General features: G+C 40.3%; 3 protein-coding genes across 3 annotated transcripts in view; 1 reads left to right on the forward strand and 2 right to left on the reverse strand.

The window, feature by feature from the left end:
• zbtb47b (zinc finger and BTB domain containing 47b) overlaps positions 1-8,155 on the forward strand; it is a 31,153-nt gene extending 22,998 nt beyond the window's left edge. Inside the window, exon 6 of the mRNA XM_006795130.3 lies at positions 500-8,155. Within this exon, the coding sequence (XP_006795193.2) occupies positions 500-948 (449 nt within the window). The 3' untranslated portion in view covers positions 949-8,155. The remainder of the gene's footprint in view (positions 1-499) is intronic.
• Positions 8,156-8,272: 117 nt separating this feature from the next.
• klhl40b (kelch-like family member 40b) lies at positions 8,273-11,428 on the reverse strand. The gene is made up of 6 exons (XM_006795129.3): positions 10,132-11,428; positions 9,809-9,969; positions 9,602-9,709; positions 9,284-9,469; positions 8,950-9,099; positions 8,273-8,705 (listed from the first exon to the last, which is right to left on the reverse strand). The coding sequence occupies exons 1-6, from the start codon at positions 11,260-11,262 to the stop codon at positions 8,594-8,596; spliced, it is 1,848 nt and encodes a 615-aa protein (XP_006795192.2). The 5' UTR covers positions 11,263-11,428; the 3' UTR covers positions 8,273-8,593.
• Positions 11,429-12,705: 1,277 nt separating this feature from the next.
• hhatlb (hedgehog acyltransferase like, b) lies at positions 12,706-22,134 on the reverse strand. Its single transcript, XM_006795128.2, has 12 exons — positions 21,978-22,134; positions 19,969-20,112; positions 18,584-18,651; positions 18,382-18,495; positions 15,479-15,673; positions 15,189-15,398; positions 14,730-14,901; positions 14,370-14,514; positions 14,249-14,284; positions 13,963-14,164; positions 13,728-13,869; positions 12,706-13,653 (listed from the first exon to the last, which is right to left on the reverse strand). The coding sequence occupies exons 2-12, from the start codon at positions 20,072-20,074 to the stop codon at positions 13,442-13,444; spliced, it is 1,602 nt and encodes a 533-aa protein (XP_006795191.1). The 5' UTR covers positions 20,075-20,112; positions 21,978-22,134; the 3' UTR covers positions 12,706-13,441.
• Between the last annotated feature and the right edge of the window lie 32 nt (positions 22,135-22,166).

Here is a 22,166-nt window from a genome sequence, read left to right on the forward strand (position 1 = left end):
GTTTTTGCAAAGCTTATTTGCACACCCAGCAGATGTGAAGCACTATTATCGTTCATGCTGGAGTTTTTGTGGCCTCCGTGTATTCTTTTGATTTAACTCAGCTTTGCTCTTTAACAAAACTGCTGAGAGAAACGCGTGACTCTTTAGCTGCTTGATTGTTTTTATCTTTTATCCGTTTGTTGCCGTGCAGGTAACACCAATTTGACTGTTAGAGTTCTTTTACTGGAAACAGCTGCCTGCCACAGCTGGAAGAGATTCTGGTGGAGAGCATTCAGAGTGAATTAAAACAGTCAAGTCACAGGCCATAAATCAAAACTCTGTTCTGAAAGATACTGAAAAGGTCAGAGGAGAACTGCAGAGTTACTGCAACTAGCCGCCCTCCACGTCAGAATCATTTGATGTATGGCGAATATAAAAACACTGATTCTGTGGCATTAAACTTAACGATGCATGTTGAAAACGTATCAAGCAGGCGTCTTTTGTGTCTCCCGTTTTGCAGGAGAAAAGCCGTACATCTGTGAAATCTGTGGGAAGAGCTTCACGAGCCGGCCCAACATGAAGCGTCACCGCCGCACCCACACCGGAGAAAAGCCATACCCGTGTGAGGTGTGCGGCCAGCGTTTCCGCTTCTCAAACATGCTCAAGGCCCACAGGGAGAAGTGCTTCCGCGTCACCAACCCCATGGTTCCCGACGGCAACGGTGACCCCCTGGGCCTCGACCGGCCCTTGGCGCCACCCGCTGCGGACTCTTCCGGTCAGGCCCAGCTGGGCACGGCACTCCCTGCCACGTCCGTGACTACACCCGCTGCTGCCTCTAGCCCCCACCCCCTCCACAGCACCCAGCTGTCCCTCCCCCTGCTGCACTCCATGGGGGGGCTGCCTCCTACCCCGCATTTACCCCCGCCGCCTCCACTGTTTTCTGCTGGTAGGATGAACTCCAACAACTAACAAATCTCTGTAGCATTGAAAGCACTTTGTTACTTTTTGTTTTATTGTTTTTCTTTGAGCTTTTAAGAGGACTCCTGCAGAGGGAGAGTGATGCGCCCCAGTGACATTTACACAGAGGGGAAGAACAGAAAAAAATGCTACATGGAGGCCTCGTCAAAAAAAGAAAAAAAAAAGGAGAAAAAAAAGAACAAAGAACACACACACATAGTAATAAATAATAATTTTTTACTCTGTTGAATACAATAGATAACCTCAGAGTCCAGTAGGACGTTTCACCGTTACTTTTCAACTCATTTCACAGATGTGTCCTGGTTTCATTTGGGATTTTTTTTCTGACAACTCGCCTCTCTCCTGAGCCTTGCACAATGTATTGATTGTAGCATCTTTTACGAAATGGTAGGAAGCGCTTCCTAAATCTCCACTCATACTGGGATCATGGGTAGAGGGAGAACCACGTGGTAACGAGAAGAAATGATTTATTTTTTGTTCTCGGCCAAGATGTAGCGAGCGGTTCTGGTCAGACCCAGCAATAACCAAATGCTGATTTGTCTTTGAGCGTATACATGTATATGGCGTTGCCAATAACCAAATCCTGTTAGCTCACCTGCTATAGTTAAGTAATGTAATTCAGCATTTATAATCGATCCTGCACCTTACATTTAACTCCAGTGATATTTAAAGTGTACTCCTAACCGTCTTCGTTTTTATTATTGTGAATAGTGTGTAATTCGTGGCACGTTACGTCATTTCTTTTCATTTTTTTCTAAGGACTTAAGGAGAAGTCGGCCGTGCAATGCAGCGTGTGGCGTTCGTGATGGTGTGTGTGCGTGTTTGAGATGTGAGGCAGAGACTTGAGATAACAATCTTCAGATCAACGTTTAGCTAATCAACATGCGAGCTTTCCCGAGTCAGGAGACGGAGTAATTTGTCGACTCTAATCTTTTTTTAGTTTTTTGCTTTTTTTGGCTTACATTAAGCAGGCGTGCATCGTCTCCTGCGAGATCTGGCTATGAGATGTTATGGCACTTTTCTGTGACTTGTTAGTAAAACCTGATGTATTCTGACCTACAATATACGTGTAGGATGAAATTCAGTGTTACTGCTATTGTTATTTACTGCTTATTTTCCCAACTAAACACTGTGTGTTAGATCAGTGTAGGGAGAGCAATGTTCACAAAAACGTGCTTACCTAGCCAAATCAAATGTCCACATTTCATTGCAATCTGATGTAATCTGTGTTGTGAAGTGATAAATACTAAATTATAATCTAACAATTAAAATTCTTAAAGAGTACTGGCAGAGATACATTTTTGGCGCATCAGACGTGGCCACTAAAAGGAGCTCTTAGTGTTGAATTATATTATAACAGAGTGATTTATTTTTGTTAAAACAGTAATGTGTAGCAGCTAATTAAAACTGGGGAAGCACAACGTAATACCCCTGAAAAAAAGGCTTTGGCTCTGTGTACACTTTTGGCTATTGTGTGTCATAACCATAGTAGATCTGGAAAAAAAAATCATGATCCGTATAAACTGCTTAAAGGAATAGGTTGGAATTATCTTTATTTGTGTTCTCGTTGAGAGCTGAACAAGAAAATTGGTACCACTCAAATATCTTGACTATTTCTTAACCTGCACACCATAGTGACCAGAAATTGTAATTTTTTTGTACAAATTTAAGATATTTTACTTGTGATTTTTGCGTTGAATTTCACTGGCCACTTCATTAGCTACACCAGTAAATTGGTCATTCATGCAAAGAGCTAATCAGCCCGTCACATGGCATGTAGACATGGTCAAGACAACATGCTCAAGTTCAAACTGAGCATCACAAAGCTGATTTGAGTGACTTTGAACATGGTATGGTTGTTGGATTCAGACAGACTGGTCATAGTATTTCAGTCTGAAAAAGACTATAACATAAAAATATCAAGTGAGCAGCAATTCGAGCAGATAGCACTCAAATAAGCACTTGCTGCTAACAAGTTGTGCAGAAGAGCATCTTTAACATATTAGCAGCAGAAGACCACACTGGGTGGCACTCCTGTCAGCTAAGACCAGGAAATTGTGGATACACGGGCTCACCTTTGCCATTTGGATAGCAGGGAAGAATTAGGGATAAGGAACATGAAAGCATGGATCCATTCTACCTTTGGTGCTGGTGATGTAATGGGATGGTGGATATGTTTTTTGGCACACTTTAGGCTCCTTAGTAGGAACTGAGCATTATTTAAACACCACACCCTACCTGAGTATTGCTTCTAAGCATGTCCATTGCTTCCAGCAGAATAACATGCTGGTTCGAATGATCTCAGACTGGTTCCTTTAACGTGACATTGAGTTTACTGTAGTCAAATCCACAGTCACCATATCTTAACAGAGGTCCAATAGAACACGTTTGGGGTGTGGTGCAACAAGAGACTCATGCCATGGATGTAGAGCAAACAAATCTCCAGCAACTGTGTGATGCTGTCATGTCAATGTTGAATCTGTGCCATGAAGAATTAAGGCGGTTCTGAAGGCAAATGGGGTCCAACTACAACTAGCAAGGTGTAACTAAAGAAGTGGCTCGTTAAAGTATTTGCACAGAAAATGCAGAATCTGTAGGCAAGTGACAAGGCTTTTGGTACCAGAATCATTCTGGTTTTCTTCCAGTAGTCACCAATTCCCAAGAAAGAAAGCGTATGCCAAAATGCAGTTTCAGAACCTTTGTCTTTTATCATTTAGTCAGCCTTTAGGAAGCCGTCGCCTAGATGTGCTGGAAGCGTCAAAATACTGTCAGTTTTCCCCAAAGGTTAAGTTAGCAGGCTAGTTTTTGGTTTTCCTGACTGGGAGAGTGTCACTATCCTCGGTTTTATATCAAATCAATTTAAGAGTGGTGCCAATCACTTCATGTAACTCCTATTTGAAAATTAAAATAAGAACTCTTGTTTGACACTTCAGTCGATTTTGTATTCATATCGGTCTCTGAATACGCACTATCATTCTGCTCCCGCTCACTTTATCTACTTATAGCCTAAGTGTAGTATGGCATTAACCTGTAAATATTGTTAAGATGTGCTTCTTCCTTGTGATTTATTCCTCATGTTTACATTCGGAGAGTCAGTTGAATGTGCCCCAAAATGTGTCCTGGCTGGTACTACGGAAAGTTGGAATTTGTGGACATACTTTTGTAAATGTAATAAGCTGTTTTATATTTTAAAAAAAAAATTAAGCACCTTCATGTAGTCTTATGTCTAAGCTCACCCCCTATGTATTTCTTCCATTTCCACGGTTAAACCGTTAGGGCCACGTCAGACGTAATTTAATAATGGTACACTTTGTGTTTTTCTTCATGTGTCCGATACCTGTTTTGTATTTTGGTTTGCTGCTTTTGTACAGAGTCCTGTTTGAGACTGCCCTTTAAATGATTTAAAAGTGTAGAGTTCTTGAATTTAATGTAACTGAACAATATTCTGGCTGTGATTACAGTGAACTCCAGGATTGGAAGTGAGCTAAAAATGAGACATTTGGAGCACTGTGAGGAGGTAATGGCCAACACTGTCAAAGTCAAATGAAACTTTATTGTCATTCGTGACCATACAGTGAATAAAACTCCTTAATTAATGTGCAGAAGAATCTAAAGACATAATAAGACATATAGACATATATAAAACATGCCAGTTAAGATTTAATCCGGTAGGCTGATTGTTTAGTGCTGTTGCTCTCTTGTGGCAACTCGGTAAACTGCACTCCAACCCTTAGATGTACATTAATGTTCATAGTATGTGTCTCGTTATCATCGGAGAAGCATGTAAAAGCTCAAAATTGAGATTTTTCCCACTTCCCTGTTTTAAGAAGCACTAGCCCAAGAAACAACATTGAGATACCGTGGTTAGAGGTTGTGTGTTTGCCTTACATATGGAGGGATTTGAATGTTTTTGCGTTATGGATAGTGACAGTAGCTGACGGTAAAGGAGGAAGTATAGTAGTTTATACTACTGATTTATGCACTTTTGTTTTGTGTTTCCAGATACAAGGTGAAAATGGGTAGCAGATATCTATAAATTGAAGTAAATTCCAGCATTAAATTCCTTTTAGGTTTTTTTAAGGGTTTTTTGTTCAGTGTTGGTCTGAGTTTGTGGTTAGTAAGTTGCACAGGTGTCAGCCCAGAGACTGACCTTAGTTTTGTTTCCCTGAATAACTTTACTTGCTTGTGTTGTGGCATGTGGCACACCGAGAATGACTCTGTGTTATGCGTCAATCTGCTGGTGTTTCTGCATTCTGGTCAGTCTCTTTAATACTGTCCCACTGTTTAACAAGTATCCGTGACTCTTCCTTGAGGGTGCAATCAGTGCAGGCGGTTTCTGACTGGTTTGCTCACTTCCATTATCAAGAGAAATTACTCTTAGGTATTTCCACTTTGCCTCTGTTGAAGGGACTTAATATGTGAATATTCTTTTTCATTGCATGAGAAAACATAAGGGAAGGACGGAGTTGCCAAATTCAATTACGAGAAAAACTTTTAGTGCACTTTATCCTTCAATCTAGTGGAGATACAGATATAGTAGCAGTTTCCTTGATCCTTCCTTTCCTTAAAATACTTCCTTGCCTTAATATGGGAAATTATCAAAATGCAGTTATTGACTAAATGTGTCCTTGGCAATGTTCAGTCCTCTGAATTGAAATTTAAAGAGAAAAGGGACATCAAAAGTGTACCTGTGTGGAATCAGACCAAGAAACCGGCTCTAAATAAAGGCTTCTAAGCATGCATAGGATAGGAAATCAAAATTCATCATACTGCTCATATTTGAAATGATTTGATGATATTTAAAGCTCAAAATAGTGTATTTGTGCTAAGAATATATTTCTTTTATAACACTTGCACGTTGTATCAAATATAGTATAAAGTGGAGGACACAGTAACCAGAGGAATTTGGGTATAAAACTCTAAATTGACTTGTTAATCCTCCTTTGTTTGTTTTTGTGAACTAGTCTTCCTTCAATCCAGCTGCAAAGATAAAGCCCATCTGTGACATCAGAACAAGACTTCAATGAGTTGTAAAGAGGAAATGTATCAAATATGGACATTTATTATCCCAGAGATTACCTAAATTGTGAAAAATGAATTAAACAGGCTGTTTTTTTAAAAAAGTGTTTTACAGTGAAACGGCAGTAAAGCTATGATTGTTAGAAATGAAAAGGGAAATGTTGCACAGTGTGCAGGAGTCCTGTATTCCAGGCAGGTTGACTCTATGTATTTTGATTAGCCAAATTCTAATTTACTAAGGCTAGCAGCCAAAGGCTTGTATTAGATTAGGCAAAGGTGGACCTGTCCTTGTCCTTAAATGAAGGTTTGTCAGTGATTAAGTGGGTGCCTAGACACCACGGTGACTGTGCATTCTGCATTGCACCCAAGGTTGCCACATAGCAAACTGTGAGAGTGGCACTTCAGAGAGTGCTCATGGGATTACTAAGTTAGGCCTCTCTCTCTCTCTTTTTTTTTTCTTTTGAAAGCTGCTAATGATGAAGTGTGTGTCCAAAAGAATTTTATTCTGTGGCCTTCACCTTCAAGAAAAGTGTTGGGAATATTGCTGTCTTATTTTAGAAACTGAAACTCATGATGGATATTGGAGAGAAAGTATTGTATTTCTTTTTGTTCTTGAGTAAAGAGTTGATTTTTTTCTGTTAAATCTGTTAGTGTTTGGGTAAACACATGGAGCCCCAAAATAAATCTAATGATACCAAAAAGTAGCATTGTTAGTGCAATACAAATGAGATTTTAAGAGGTTTCACTTGTTCGAAACCACTCGAATATGGGCAAAAGTAATTGACCACACACAAGGTGTAATGTCTAGGTTGCCCAGTACTTCTGTCCCAACAGTCTATATTTGGTTGGGTTCTTAAATTTTTTGATTGAGATGAAGCTAATTACCTCCTGGTTTTCACTAATGCCGCACACATTTCCACTAATTGTGAACAAGAAATTGTCTCAAATTTGATTACATTTATAGACAAAGGATTCATCTATTGTGGAAAAAATGACAAGATCTAAAACTTTTTATAAAACTTCAATTTACTTGGTTAAACTTTGAAAAGCTAACATAACAGTCTAAATGCTAGCACAAAAATAGTCTTTTGCAGTCTGTTGTGATGTCAAATGGCAAACTGTAGATTGACAATTACTAAGAAACTTTGTTTTTGAATACCTGTTGGCAAAAGAATAGATTTATTAACACTACTGTATGTAATGCTGGCTGGCATAGTTTCATGATAGCTGCCTAGCTAGCCAACAATGCTTGTGGGCACTGTTTTCAGCTAAGCTAGCCACAAAGCGCTCTAAGTTACTCCACAAGTATTACATGAATTTCAAATTAGTCACTGCCATTAACAAATTCTCATCCATATTTATTATATATGCATTAGGAGAATTTAACACATGGTGAGGAAAATAAAACATCAATAGATCAAAAAGCCTGAGTGAAGAAAAACGAGCATGTGATTTGGCGAATAGTAACTGCAATAGTAAAATGAGAAAACCACAGAATACCTGACTGAATTAAACAACTTTGTGGGTTTTTTTACTGAAAGTTATATGTGTGTGTGTGTGTGTGTGTGTGTGTGTGTGTGTGTGTGTGTGTGTGTGTGTGTGTGTGTGTGTGTGTGTGTGTGTAAAATATTCCTCAATTCAAGTTAAAATGAATCTTTTGCTACCTTTTGGCAGTTTGAGGGCTCCATATGAACTAAAAGTGGGAAACAAGTGTAATTTTTGCATGAGAAAGTTTAGTTGTTGTTTTTTTTAATATATGTTTTATGGTGGCTTCCCCCTGTTTTTGAGTGAAGCTACATGTGATGGTAACCATAAGCATCAATGCCATAGTCTATTCAAAGCTGTATTATTCACATTCGCATCACATTGCATTTCCCTTACTCATACTGCAGCGGTGTTAAAGAAACCATAATGTGTACTGTTATTTGCTGACTCTCTATAATGTTAACACTACAACTTAGTTAACTCTGGTGTACAAAGCCCATGTGTAGGCAGTAGTCGTCACGTTCAGCTATGATAAAATACTAAAAACAGTACAAGGACAGTAGTGTCTAGAGGTGCTAATAACATTAGACTGTATTTTCTGTCTTTTATTGTATTATTGACTAGTGTTTACTGTCTGTAACACAACAGAGCGTAATGAAATCATTTCAATATTAAACAGTATAGATATATTATTGCAAATTCAGATGTGTCTTTGTGTTTTGTTTTTTATATTACAGTAGTGCTTTTTTTTTTGGCAACTTTGCTGCCATCTGTTGGGAAATGCTTATATTTTCCAGTCAGATTTAGACACTTTAATATTTTGATTTATTCGACACAGTGCAACAGGTGTCTTTAGGTTACTGACTCTGTAGTTTTAGTCTGAATCAGATTTAAACTTGTAGAAAGACATATATAAATTATTATAGATCAAAAAGAAACAAAAAAACAAATCCACAGTATTAATTTGTTATAATTAGAAAAGCTACAACAAAAAATCAAATGCGTAAAATAAAACGGATAACAACAATAGAGAACAATGAACACATTGAGCTGAATATTGATGTCTGTGGCCCTGAACCGTTCTTTGGACTCTAAACAGGTTCATGTTCATAAACGGGGACTGGAGGGGGTTTTACATCTTGGTGAGACGCAAGGTATTCAGTCGCACCCCCAAAACTGAAGCCCCTGAGGCGTACTTGATCTCTCTGAGGATCCCATTCCACTTCTTCTCCATCTCATTATACCTGAGGAGGTTAAGAGACAGTCGTCATGGTTTTTCCCAGGGCTCCTATCTCCCTCATTTGCGTTTAAACTTAAGTAATTATATATCCACTATGAACTGAAGCAGGACGGTGGCATCTTATGTTGGGTTCACTGAGTAACATTTTAAATACTAACACAATTGAGTAAATACTAAATATAATTAAGATTACAGTTGTGCAAAGATAATTTAACAGTTTTTTTTTTTAAAAGTCTGTTACGATCTACCTCCAGATGTCGTTCATCTCTTTAGGAAGAACCTCTTCGCTGTCCTCTAAAGGCATCATGGCAAAACCTCCAACAGCGTAGAGGGAACCAGCCAACGACACGAGATTCAGGGAGCTACGTTCCTGAGGAAACGGCACGAAGTCTGACCACCTGCACCGCGTTAACACACACACAGAAAGATGTTCAGTTAGATAAACCATTTAGCCAGTTTTATTACATTTATTATGATGTGTTGTAACTTTACACTGACTGTGTGCTTTACAACAGATAATTAGAAACAAACTAAACTAAAAAATAAAGTAGAAGAAAAGAAATATAAATATAGGAAACTCACTTGTTGGTAGCGATATCATACACCTCCATAGTGTCTGTCAGGCCGTTGTCAGTGACGCCTCCTGCCACGTATATTTTGTTTTCATGAACGGTGGCTCCACATAAGGAGCGTGCGTGCTTCATGGGCGCGAGCTCCTTCCATTCAAAACGCTTGGCGTCGTAGGCACACATCTTCTTTAGACAGCTCCTTTTTACAAAAGGGACAAAGACTCACAATAGTGACCTCTGAGATAAAGAAAACCCTCCTTTAAATCCTGAAGCCTTTTAGGGTCACACTTTTAATATGAACATTAATATTTTGCTTGAAGCATGTACTCACTTGTTGTCTCCCTTTCCTCCAATCACGTATACAGTGTCATTATGAGATAATGTCGTATGGCCGTAAACTGGGTATGGAATCGGCTCTGACTCGCCCCATTTAAAGGATCTGTGATTGACAATACACATTATGTAGTTAATTATTAAGGATGACAAACTGAGTGCTTTTCCCCTAAAATTTCATACATGAACTCAAGGCTGTACTCACTGTCTGTCGTATACCAAGACTGAATCCAGCATGTGCTCCTGCTCCTTCAGCTCCTTTCCTCCCAAAACAAAGATGGAGTTCTCAGCCTCGCCCATTCCAAACAGAAAACGGGGAGAAGGAAGGGGAGGCATGCCGATCCAGTCGGCACTGACCGGGTCGTACTGTGGTCACAGGAGTCAAACATTTGTAAATGTTTACAGTGTACAGAACTACAGTGTAGAAATATATTTGCACTGAACTATATTCGTATGTGTACTGCATGTAATTGGAAGTTTTTCATCTTCTCTTTTCTTTCTACAAACTTTGTCTTGACGTTCTCCTACCTGCAGGAAGTATGAGCACAGTGGATCATCCTTGTTCTGTTCATCAAAGAATAATCCTCCGGCCACAAAGATCTGGTTCTCCTTGGTCACCAGGCTGGCGTGGTTTTTGGGAATCTGTGTGGAAAGTGATGCCAGAAAGCAGTCGTTCCCCGTTGGGTCGTAGGCCACAGCGCCAGCATCATTAACCATCAGGATCAAGTCTCTGACAAACATCCCAAATCGAAGATTATCATTCAGGATGCTTGGGAGAAGGCCCTCTTCATCATCTTTATCTTCACTCTCTCCATCATTCCCTGCTCCACCATCCTCCTCCTCCTTGCTTTTTCTTTTTTTAACTTCTGGCATTTTCCCAGCGTGGGCATCCTTAACCAGCTGGAGTTTCTGCTGCAACTCGGGGTTAGAGGAGATAAGTTTGTGTTTCTCCACTTTTTCTCTCAGATAGTCCTCATTGACAAGACGCAAACGAACGCAGTCCAACAAATTCGGCAGCTCTTTCTCTCTGGTCTCTTTGTTCCGGGACACCCAGTTCATCAAAGCTTCAAATACCTGCTCTTCTGTCTCTACGCTTAGATTGTCATTTGATAAAATGGCTGCCAGCTCACTGGGAAGCAGCTGGAGGAATTCTTCATCTCTGGAGATGAGCTGAAAGCGCTCGCAGGCATAGTTTCGAGCAGAGATGGCCAATCTGGGACAATCCAGCATTAAGCCGAGCCTGAAGATAGCCAGACAGTTGCTGAGGCTTAGACGCTTTTGTAAGAAAGACACACATACAGTGAAAATTGAAGGGATCTGGTACATATTAGCGACAGCAAAGATATCCTGGACATTCTGCTCGGTCACATTGATCTTGGAGGTGTACAGATACTTCACGATGAGCCCCATGACACCTGGCTCCACATCCTCCAGGATAATTTCCCTCTTTTTGCTCTCGTCCAGGTCAGAAAGAAAGATGGAGCGGAAGTATGAGCTGCAGGCGCACAGAACGAGCCGGTGGCAGGGAAACTCTTTGTCTTTGATCTTCAGCACACAGTCGACCAGCTTATCATTCTCCAGCAGGTCATAGAGGCCATCCTGGAGTAGAGTCTGCTGGTACAATCTGGGCTCGTCCGCTGGGTTTATAGGCAGAGCCATCGTTCCTGGCAGAAGGAGTATGAAGAGCCTTTCAGGGGCTAAAGAAATCAAACAAAATGTATCTCCTCTATAACTAAGCTGTTCTAGTTTCTAGCCTGGAAAGAGGATTTAAAAGAGTATTCAGGCACACCAGAGACAGCCCACTTCCTCAGCTGTCCTGACCCTTCAACTGAACTCCAACTGGAGGTTTATTTATAGACTGGGTGCTCGGTGTAGAGCAATGGGCTTTATTCTGGAACTTGAAATGTAATATCCATGCTTCCCCTTGTCCCACCTCGAAGTCCACACCGACCCACTCCCAGACAGCTGACACACTGCTTAATGGGAACTGTGTCCAGCATGAGTCATGGCGGACCCTGGAGTACATGGTTTAGTAGGCTTCTCTGAGGGGGTCATCTTAGCATTTTGTAGCATTACATACATGTGACGATGACTCTGTGGAAAACAGAGGAAACTCTGAAATGACTAATAGATTTATTTTAATACACAGAATGTTTAACATAGTGTTCTTGTTCATTTCAAAGAGACAGTTACAAATAAGGATTTGGCAATATATTTGTTCAGCTGCTTCGCTCTTTTAGACCAGTCTTTTTGCTAAGCTAACAGTCCTCAGTTTAATGGTGATCTGATAGGCTGCCACTACCACTATGAAAATTATTGTTTTCTAAAGAGCTTAATTAGTTTAAGTGTTGTTAAGAAGCAATTTATTTTATTTGAACAGAACCAAAACACTTTCATTGAAAAAGAAAGGCATGTAATAATCACATCAACCCAGGTAAAATGGGCCATTTAAGGTTTGACTGTCTTAGCTCTTTAAAAGCTGTCTTTAAAAGTAAACAGTAGTTAACATTTAGCATTTGATGTGATTCGTCTGAGATTGCTAGGATGATGGCTCATTTTGCCACAGAAAACTCCATGGTGAGTGACCTGACGTATTAAAACTTACTCTTCAATAATAAGGTGAATATGAACCAAATGGACATTTTGATTCATAATCCATGTTGTGCTGTCCTCTGCCAGAAAAATGCAGATCATTTTCTAAATTAAGCAAATTTGTATGAAAAACATTTTTAATTACCAGCCCAATTTACCCACATGTATTAGATAAAATGGGTGATTCATTTCAGGTAAAGTGGGCCACCCTCTGAGTTGAGTTGTTTAGATATTTTTAAAGTTCCCCATTTTAAAAATATTTTTGATATATTTCTTATTCTATGTCTTACATTCCATTTTCACATTACACTACCTGAAAGAAGGATGAAAGAAACATGTTGATATAGAAGTGATAAATGTGACAGATGTCAAAAGTGTTTTAAAAATACAACCAGTGGGTAGAGGAAAGGATGAGAGGGGCTTTGGCTGAGTACAGTGGGACATTTTCACTGATCAGCTGAACCATTTTACCCTGAACACTGCTCGTGTCAAAAAACATGGGGCAGCTAATGTCTCAAAAGCTGTAGAGGCTCAAACACTCATATTTTATTGCATCAGTTTAACACAAAAATATTAAAAACATTTCAGGTAATCATGAAAACACAGTTAAATGTCACACATAATTTTTTTTCTTAGTGACCCAAGTGATTTGCCAAAATTACCTGGTAAATTTACCCTAACAAAAAAAGGGAACCTCTGCTGTTTGATGTTATTAAATCCATTTTATTGCCTTGTTCTGGTCAGAGCAGTGATTCACCACAGGTGTCTGTAGCACTCCCTCCCAACAGTATTCAAAGTGTTTTCCATGTGGAAGCAGCAAACAGGATTCAGTGACAAAGTGCTGATGTAATGCAACAGAAATGGCTCACGGTACTATGACAAGACTCAACACTGACTCATGTAGTGTAAAAAGCACAAGCAGGTTCATCAGAGAGAACAAAAACTTGCATGAACACACAAAGTACAAATGTTTTCACTAATCTTTGCAGTTTACTTTTGCTCTAGACCAATCACAGTCCCGACAATGTAGTTTTATTGTATACAGGTGAACTTCACAATATATTACAGTAAATATTCATTTACTGTAATTGTTTTTCATTAAGTTTTAAATTCTCCCTTAGGTAAAAATACTTTAAATTTTATTTACAGTGAGCTTGTCTGCATCCATTCAAACTCATAATACTGTTAGCATTTGGACAGAACTCACATTTTTCATCATTGTAACCATTCGTTAAAAATTAAATATCTACTCTGCTTTTTCTTTGCTGGGATCTGCGACCGGCTGAGCAGCAGTGGGTGCAGTTGCAGAGGTGGTAGGACTGGTGGCAGCGTTTGGAGGCGGTGCCGGTGGGAGTGGATCGGGATCGTCTATGAGAGCCTGTCTCCTCTCTTGCTCCTTGATCACTTGAATCAGACAGTAGGTCACAAACATGACGATGATGGTGGTTATGGGGAAGCCTGGGAAGGTAATTCATTGTTAATAAGCTGGTAAGAAATGGCAAAGTTGCCTCATAATTAACAACCAAAATCACCTTTTAGAAGCAGCCGTTTGGCAACCAACTTTGCAAACTCCAAACTGTTCAAGGCCAGAACGTTGTACAACACAATGCTCCAGAAGTTAAAAGTGTTTAAGATGGCTCTGATGCGCCGAGACATCGCTTCTGACATTGCCATCTGCAAATCATATTTATATACAACATGCACATTAAATCCCTTATCCCTTATAAACTGCTTATTGATGTGTACAAACAAACTCATCTAACCAACCTCAAAAGAGCTAAATGGCTCCACGGAGAAGAATTTGGCTGTCCACAGCTCAAAGTTGAGACCAAAACAGTTCAGGAAAGCCCAGACCAGGACCACCTGACAGGGTCCCAACCAGAGGATGGTGATGCCGAAGGTGCACAGTGTAGCCACAAGCTCTTCCACCATGTTCTCATGCTTTCCACCCAGGTAATTATACACATACCTGTGGATTAGGGCTTCATCAGAACCTCTGCTTTTCAAATGATTAACATGACTTTAATATTGGTGGCCTTTTGGAGACACTCACTTGCACAGCCAATCGTTGATCCCTCTGTCGAAGTGACTACAAAACAAAATCAGCTTTAGTACTATAGAATTATACCACATGTACGCCTGGAACCACTCACGTGTGTTCAAGCCTCACTCACGTTTCAGCAAACACATAGAGCATGGTGATGCATTTTGGTGGTTTAGGAGGGTCAAGGTGATCCAGTCTGGATACCGTGTTGATGACTCCAAACATCACAGCTGCTTTCACCCAGTCATACACCAGGTTAAAGTAAGCCAGCCCCACTGGAAACAATGCAGTGACATCAGTTCTGCTGCAAGTTTCCTTTCATCTCAAATAATTGAAATTAAAACTGGAAATTTTTCATGTTAATGTTTGTTTGCATAAAGTCAAAGCTTTTAATTATATGTTAATGTTCAGTCTTCATTTGTGCTTTTTTTTTTGCATGCCGTTGGGTTTAAAAATATTAAAACGGGAATTTTCGGGAAGTGGCACAGACCTAGAGCCCAGTCAGACAGGTGCTTCATCAGCTTCAAGTCAGTGGGGATGGTGAGGATGTACATGAAGTGGAAGAGGATGTCCACTACAATGATGACGATAAGGTGGATCACACCGTGCAGGTTGATATTCCACATCTCCCGCTCTTTCCTGGTAAGGTCACACCTGTTGACCTGCAGAGGGCAGCAAACACACGTCACAACTACAGAGAAAGCCAGAAACTTTCAGCCTCAGCAGACAAGAGCCCTGTTGTTTAGGAATACTTTAAACGTCAGATTTTTTTTACTGATGGCGACATAAATGCATGTAAACTTTACATTGTGTGTTCTAAATATCTTCATGAACAGTAAAGAAAAGTAAAAGAAACCATCAATTTTAGGTCACACCGGGCTCAAAATCCCCAGCAGCGATCGTTATACTTAATAATTTTGTAACCTGTAAAGAATCAAATTCAACTTACTTGAACATAAAATTTATCAAAGGTCATGATAGGCCCAAAATAGAAGAAAGGGAGGTAGAAGTTGTACTTGAGCAGCTCCAAGATGTTGTAGTTGCCATCTTTTCTTTCACAGTTCTCCAGAGCAAAACTCATACAACGCATGATTGTAAACCCACATCCTCCATAGAAGAAAACAGGACGCAACTCAAAGTCCCCTTCCACAAAACCTGCCTGTTTAGAGAAGACATGGGGAATCGACCATGAGAAATGTATAGACAATACACTGAGGTGTTTGGGTGCCAGCAGCTTACCTGCCAGGAAATGAAGGGTTCACACTTGAATGTAGCCAGCGTACAAAGACCAGTGACGAAGCAAAGCCAGCGGATTTTCACTAAAGAGATGCTGTAGAGCAGGATACAGTGGGAGAGGATGAGGGTGACATAGGTCCAGCCCATGCTGGTCCACACAGCAAGCAGGCCGTACACCATATATACCAAGGACCGATACTGTGGGACAGAAAAATGGTGTCACCATTGTGGTTTAAAAGTTTTCATACATTCATCATGGGCATGAATGTCATCTTTAACGAGTGAATGAGACATACAGGGTCAAAAATGTACATATACTCACTTACAGTGGGGCAAAAAAGTATTTAGTCAGCCACCGATTGTGCAAGTTCCCCCACTTAAAATGATGACAGAGGTCAGTAATTTGCACCAGAGGTACACTTCAACTGTGAGAGACAGAATGTGAAAAAAAAATCCATGAATTCACATGGTAGGATTTGTAAAGAATTTATTCGTAAATCAGGGTGGAAAATAAGTATTTGGTCACCTCAAACAAGGAAAATCCCTGGCTCTCACAGACCTGTAACGTCTTCTGTAAGAAGCTTTTCTGTCCCCCACTCGTTACCTGTATGAATGGCACCTGTTTGACCTCATCATCTGTATAAAAGACACCTGTCCACAGCCTCAACCAGTCAGACTCCAAACTCCGCCATGGCCAAGACCAAAGAGCTTTCGAAGGACACCAGGAAAAGAATTGTAGACCTGCACCAGACTGGGAAGAGTGAATCTACAATAGGCAAGCAGCTTGGTGTGAAAAAATCAACTGTGGGAGCAATCATCAGAAAATGGAAGACATACAAGACCACTGATAATCTCCCTCGATCTGGGGCTCCATGCAAGATCTCATCCCGTGGGGTCAAAATGATCATGAGAACGGTGAGCAAAGATCCCAGAACCACACGGGGGGACCTGGTGAATGACCTGCAGAGAGCTGGGACCAAAGTAACAAAGGTCACCATCAGTAACACACTACAACGGCAGGGAATCAAATCCCGCAGTGCCAGACGTGTTCCGCTGCTGAAGCCAGTGCATGTCCAGGCCCGTCTGAAGTTTGCCAGAGAGCACATGGATGATACAGCAGAGGATTGGGAGAATGTCATGTGGTCAGATGAAACCAAAGTAGAACTTTTTGGTATAAACTCAACTCGTCGTGTTTGGAGGAAGAAGAATACTGAGTTGCATCCCAAGAACACCATACCTACTGTGAAGCATGGGGGTGGAAACATCATGCTATGGGGCTGTTTTTCTGCCAAGGGGACAGGACGACTGATCCGTGTTAAGGACAGAATGAATGGGGCCAAGTATCGTGAGATTTTGAGCCAAAACCTCCTTCCATCAGTGAGAACTTTGAAGATGAAACGAGGCTGGGTCTTCCAACATGACAATGATCCAAAACACACCGCCCGGGCAACAAAGGAGTGGCTCCGTAAGAAGCATTTGAAAGTCCTGGAGTGGCCTAGCCAGTCTCCAGACCTCAACCCCATAGAAAATCTGTGGCGGGAGTTGAAAGTCCGTGTTGCTCGGCGACATCCCCAAAACATCACTGCTCTTGAGAAGATCTGCATGGAGGAATGGGCCAAAATACCAGCTACTGTGTGTGCAAACCTGGTAAAGACCTATAGTAAACGTTTGACCTCTGTTATTGCCAACAAAGGTTATGTTACAAAGTATTGAGTTGTATTTTTGTTATTGACCAAATACTTATTTTCCACCCTGATTTACGAATAAATTCTTTACAAATCCTACCATGTGAATTCATGGATTTTTTTTTCACATTCTGTCTCTCACAGTTGAAGTGTACCTCTGGTGCAAATTACTGACCTCTGTCATCATTTTAAGTGGGGGAACTTGCACAATCGGTGGCTGACTAAATACTTTTTTGCCCCACTGTAAATCTTTGAAGGTTCTACAGTGTTTTTTAACTTGATGAACCCAAGAGATATAAACTTGCTCCAAAATCAACATCCTCTAGCTCAACTGAAATTTACAGCAGCCCACGTGGACAAGCCAAATATCTCATGGAGAATAGTTTTTATGCTCAAATAAGAAAAAGATTGAGCAATCATAACACATATACAAGAGGTATGTTAGGACGAGTAAAGTTGAGGCTTTCAAACCGAAGAACACTGTTCCAAGTGTCAAGCATGGTGGTGGCAGCATCATGCTTTGGGGCTGTTTTGGTGCCACTGGTACTGATACATTGCACAAAGTGGACAGAACAATGAAGACTGAGGACAACCTCCAAGTTTTTAACCTTCACCTCAACAACCAAACGGTTAAAACTTAGCAGCAACTGTGTTTTCTAATGGCTAAAGCAGGCTAACATTAAGCTTCTGGACTGGCCTTCCCAAGGGGTTGACCTCAATCCTGCTGAAAAATTTTAGGCCACACTTAAAAGGCAGGTTCATGCAAGGAAATCAGACGATTTAAATGAACTCTTGTGCACCCAGTTCTTGTTTTTAAGGTCATTAAAGATGTATGGTGTTAGATCATACCACCCTGGGAAAAGAGCAGCTCAAAAAAACCAAACAATTAAAAGCTCAAAATTGCCATGACATTCATACCTATTTTATATGAAATCTTCCCAGTAATTATGGTTTTCTCTATCCACATGGTCCCATTATTCACCCACTGTTTACTGAATGATATAAAAGTCACGGTGCAATGTTTTAAAAAAAAAAACAAAAAACCTGTGACAAAGAAGATTTTGAGGTTGCCAGATAATGGTGAGAAATAAACTTCATTGCAGTTCAGTGCTTCACACAGATTATTAACACTAGCAGTAAATACTGGATCTGTCCTATACTACATTAATCCGCCTACAGAAGCTCAATGAAAACAATCCATCAATCTGTCAGGAGAAGCACCTGTGGAGCCAGCATGGAGCAGATCTTGGCAAACAGCACATGACCAGAGAGCGCAAATATGATGTGGTCTCTGAAGGTGGAAAACCACATCAGCCACTCGAAATCTGCAGTTTCCTGTAGACCAGCGAGCACAACAATGTTAGAAATATTAGAACACTTCTGCAAACAAATGATGACAAATGAGCTGCATTCATTTTCTTACCATTTTCCTCCCAAAGTAGTACCATCCTGGCTTCACGCTGGTTTTGAAAGTCTTTCTGTTTGCACTGGCTAACAATGGGACAATTGGGGAAGGGGGGGGGGAAGGGGGGGGGGGGGGGATACAACATTTTATAGTTTGGTACAGAAGCCAAGAGTTTCTGTGCACCATTTTTTCTTTTCTTGCCCTTGAGTGCAAATGACAAACCTTTGCTAGATTGACAGTGAAACAAATGTAGGCCAAACAGAGGGCCTATTTTCTTCTTGTGCTCGGTGGTATTAATACCGACACCTGTTCTCCTCAGCGTGGTCTACATAGCTCAGACTCCTCAACCTTACACTGTGACACTTCCCCCATATGTATACTTCACAGTGTATTGTCTGTACGTGACTGTGCTATAGTCTCAGATGAACTTTGCATTCGAGGAATCTAATGTATGCTGATCAGGAAAAAGAGGAAAATAATTTAGTCAAGCTTTGTTTTAGTCTTTTTTATGATTTAAATTGCAAGATAATTTGTTTATAAAGTATAGATAGTCTAGGATAGAGTCACGGAATTAATATATGATTAGCTAGTGCTTCGTAGGTATTTCTATGCTATAAATATAAATAGATATCCTTTAAACAAAATGGTCTTCTTAGTAGTTTTCTGTCACCTAGTCCTGTGCTGGTTCATCATATTCTGTACACGTTTAGTTGTTGGTCACCTCTGGCTCTAAAATCACATCATTCAAGAAATACATGTGACCAACAATGTCAGAGGGAACTAACCAGGAGCTAGATGCAGGTCTCTGGCGTGTGGTATTGACCAACAGGTCCACCTGGACTTTCCAGTTTACCTGGAAAGAGTACTCACCCAACTCTAACACTACACTGGTCCTTTTGAAGTTGAGGTTCTGATTAACTCTGTGTGTCTGTCTTAAGCTACCCCAGAATATGAGAATCGACAGCATGTGGAACGTTGCACATATTCCAGTCGAAACCCACTTAGTCCAGTCTGTTGTACCCCCCTTCCAACCCCCCTCCAACCATCTGGGTCATTGATGGACAGCTTGCCTACACAGTTAGTAGCATTTTGGATGCTTCTGTGCAGAAACTCTTGAGAGAAATTTGGAAAGTTTGTTTAAAGAGATTCCTGTGGGAAAAATTAAGCTGTGGACTTACCTGTTAACCTGACATCAGACCTCGTTGTGTTAAAGCTTTCAGATACAATTCCTGATATTTCATTGTTGTAAATAAACCTGTGAACTTTTAACTCAGAGTCCTACGTTTGAATCCTGCACCACCAGTTAGGACAGTTTTCATTATAAATGACCAAATATAGTAGGCTTAATATTCGGATACTCTTTTTCTGTGTGCATGTGTGTCAGTGTGTTAACTCATACTCACAACTGGACACCTCAAAGATCCAGCTAGTGGCCCAGAACATGGCCAGACACAAAACAGTGTTGTAGAAATAAATCTCATACTTGGGAAGAGCAGCTTTGAGTCCCATGGCGATGCAGTCAGGATAGCACGGAGCTCCGGAGGCTCCTGAATATAAACCACAGAGAAGTCAGAGTACTCGGCATTTAATCTGTCTGTCACACCTAAAACAGGCGGTGCCAAATAGCATTCCTGAGTTTTCTTATCCTGCCTACAGTAAGACACATATGCCAGAGGTTCATCCCCTTTCCCCTGATGTTATCTTTTATTTTAGGGATCCTTTGGATCCCACTCACTGCTGTACAGCAGGAAGGGTGGCACATTATTCTTCATGAACAGCTGTAATCCTAAAAATAAACTGAGCCTCACAAGAAGTGTCACAGGCCTACTGCAGTATTTGTATGAGGGCATTTATTACATTATTTTGTATAACCCAACTAAAATAGACCTCTAATCCATCGCTGATTCTAAATTTAGGTAACTGTCATCCGTGAACTTTCTGTGACACATTATCAGAGATGGAAAGTAACAAAAGCCATTTGCTTCCTCTTAACCTGTGACTATCACAGAGGGACGTTCAACATTTTTACTGTACTTATCTTTGTACATTCATCAAATGGATTAATAACTGCTAATTTTAAAGATTATTAGTCCAGCTGTCAACGAAGTTTCCACATCTGTTATTCAAAGGAAAGCAGAGCAGTAAGATTTTTATTTTATTTTTTAACACCTCAGAGTAAAAAAACATCCGTGTTGCTATTGGATCACTCTTACTAACGCATCAGATTTTAAATGGTACTTTTAAAATGATATGTTGTTTTTTCTGGTTTATTTACACTTAGGTAGTTTAAATTGAGCAATTCTTAAGCTTTTTGGGACCAGGAACCACTTACAGGATTGCAGTTTTTGATTTAACCGATGACTTACTCAAGGATTTCTCTACGCTCACAAGCTAGCCAGCTGGCTAATAAGGTAAGCTGCGTAGCAGCACGAGTGGCTGATTGCACCCTGAGATCTACGAATGACTTCATGGCAGAATGACATGACTGGTCACGATGCTGTTGTATCATTGTTTCTAATAGTCCAATGATAACATGGGAAGAATTAAGTCACATGACATGCTGGTTTTACTGGCATAAATTAATCACACTTTTCATAGTCGCCATGTTGTGAGGGGTGGAGCTGACAGAGGAACTGAGAGACACTGAAATACCATAGGGGTCATGACTTTTCTGTTACATGGGAGGCCTGCCCTAAAACATATTGTATCATTATTATTTTTATTATTGTTAATATTATTATTAGTAGTATTTTGACTCTAATAGGTACCAGAATTTGCTTTAGTAAGACTAGAAACCAGAAACTAAGGAACAGTCAGAGTCAGCTATAGCAAAAAATCTGTTAAACCTAAATGAACTGTATTAGTAGGCCTGGTCTGATAGTTTAATATTTGACGGTTAACCGTATCTTACAAGATCATATTTGATTATAAACTGCATAATTCACTATAAGCATGCTCTCCTATTGTGCCAAAGAGTGGTTCTTTTCACTATTTATCTATTGCTTTGTGGATTCTGATGCATCTTCTTTGGTACCATAAGAACCTGCTTTCTCCTCCTTATTTAATATATTCTGTTCCAAAAACCTTGCTGTATAGTGCCAGATTTTAAGCTTCAATTATTTAAGAATATTGTTTCTTTGACATGTTTGACACATTACTCATTTATCATAAAAAGGTGGAGGGTAAACTGGCCGATTAGAATTTAAAGTGCAGCTGCCTGCTATTTTTAACTAAACGATTTCTCTCTGATGAATTGCAGCTTAGGCTTGCACACAATGAAACAGCTACGTGTTGCTATAAGAGAAAAATCAAACTCAGCTAAATGAAGTGTCTGAATGAGATGCATGCTGTTGAAATGCCACACGGTCATGCACTTCAGTTTGTCCTCCACACCACCTGTTGTGATACTGACCTTGATTGCAGTAAGCCCAAAGTAGTTGTTAAAGAAAATTCAGATTGTTTCAAAGGCACTTTAAAATGTCACATAAAAAAAGAACATGGAAGAAAAGGTAAAGTTTTGCATCTGCTGTGCTTCCACAGAGTGCAGGTCAAGCTGCAGGTCCCTCTGACTCCCTGAGAGGGAGCTGCCACCCGTTAAAGG

The sequence above is a fragment of the Neolamprologus brichardi genome, chromosome 9 (genome assembly GCF_056152115.1).
Source record: "Neolamprologus brichardi isolate AB-2024 chromosome 9, ASM5615211v1, whole genome shotgun sequence".
Classification (NCBI taxonomy): domain Eukaryota; kingdom Metazoa; phylum Chordata; class Actinopteri; order Cichliformes; family Cichlidae; genus Neolamprologus; species Neolamprologus brichardi.

What these genes read in the sequence shown, in the direction of transcription:
- klhl40b (XM_006795129.3), bottom strand. Translation starts at nt 11,262, where the DNA reads ATGGCTCTGCCTATAAACCCAGCGGACGAGCCCAGATTGTACCAGCAG. An exon ending in TATGATATCGCTACCAACAA is followed by an intron (nt 9,100 to 9,283) that starts GTGAGTTTCCTA and finishes AACGCGGTGCAG; the next exon opens with GTGGTCAGACTTCGTGCCGT. An exon ending in GAGATGAACGACATCTGGAG is followed by an intron (nt 8,706 to 8,949) that starts GTAGATCGTAAC and finishes TAACCTCCTCAG; the next exon opens with GTATAATGAGATGGAGAAGA.
- hhatlb (XM_006795128.2), bottom strand. Translation starts at nt 20,074, where the DNA reads ATGGGACTCAAAGCTGCTCTTCCCAAGTATGAGATTTATTTCTACAAC. An exon ending in AACCCTTCATTTCCTGGCAG is followed by an intron (nt 15,399 to 15,478) that starts GTAAGCTGCTGG and finishes TTCTCTAAACAG; the next exon opens with GCAGGTTTTGTGGAAGGGGA. An exon ending in TTGATAAATTTTATGTTCAA is followed by an intron (nt 14,902 to 15,188) that starts GTAAGTTGAATT and finishes TGCCCTCTGCAG; the next exon opens with GTCAACAGGTGTGACCTTAC.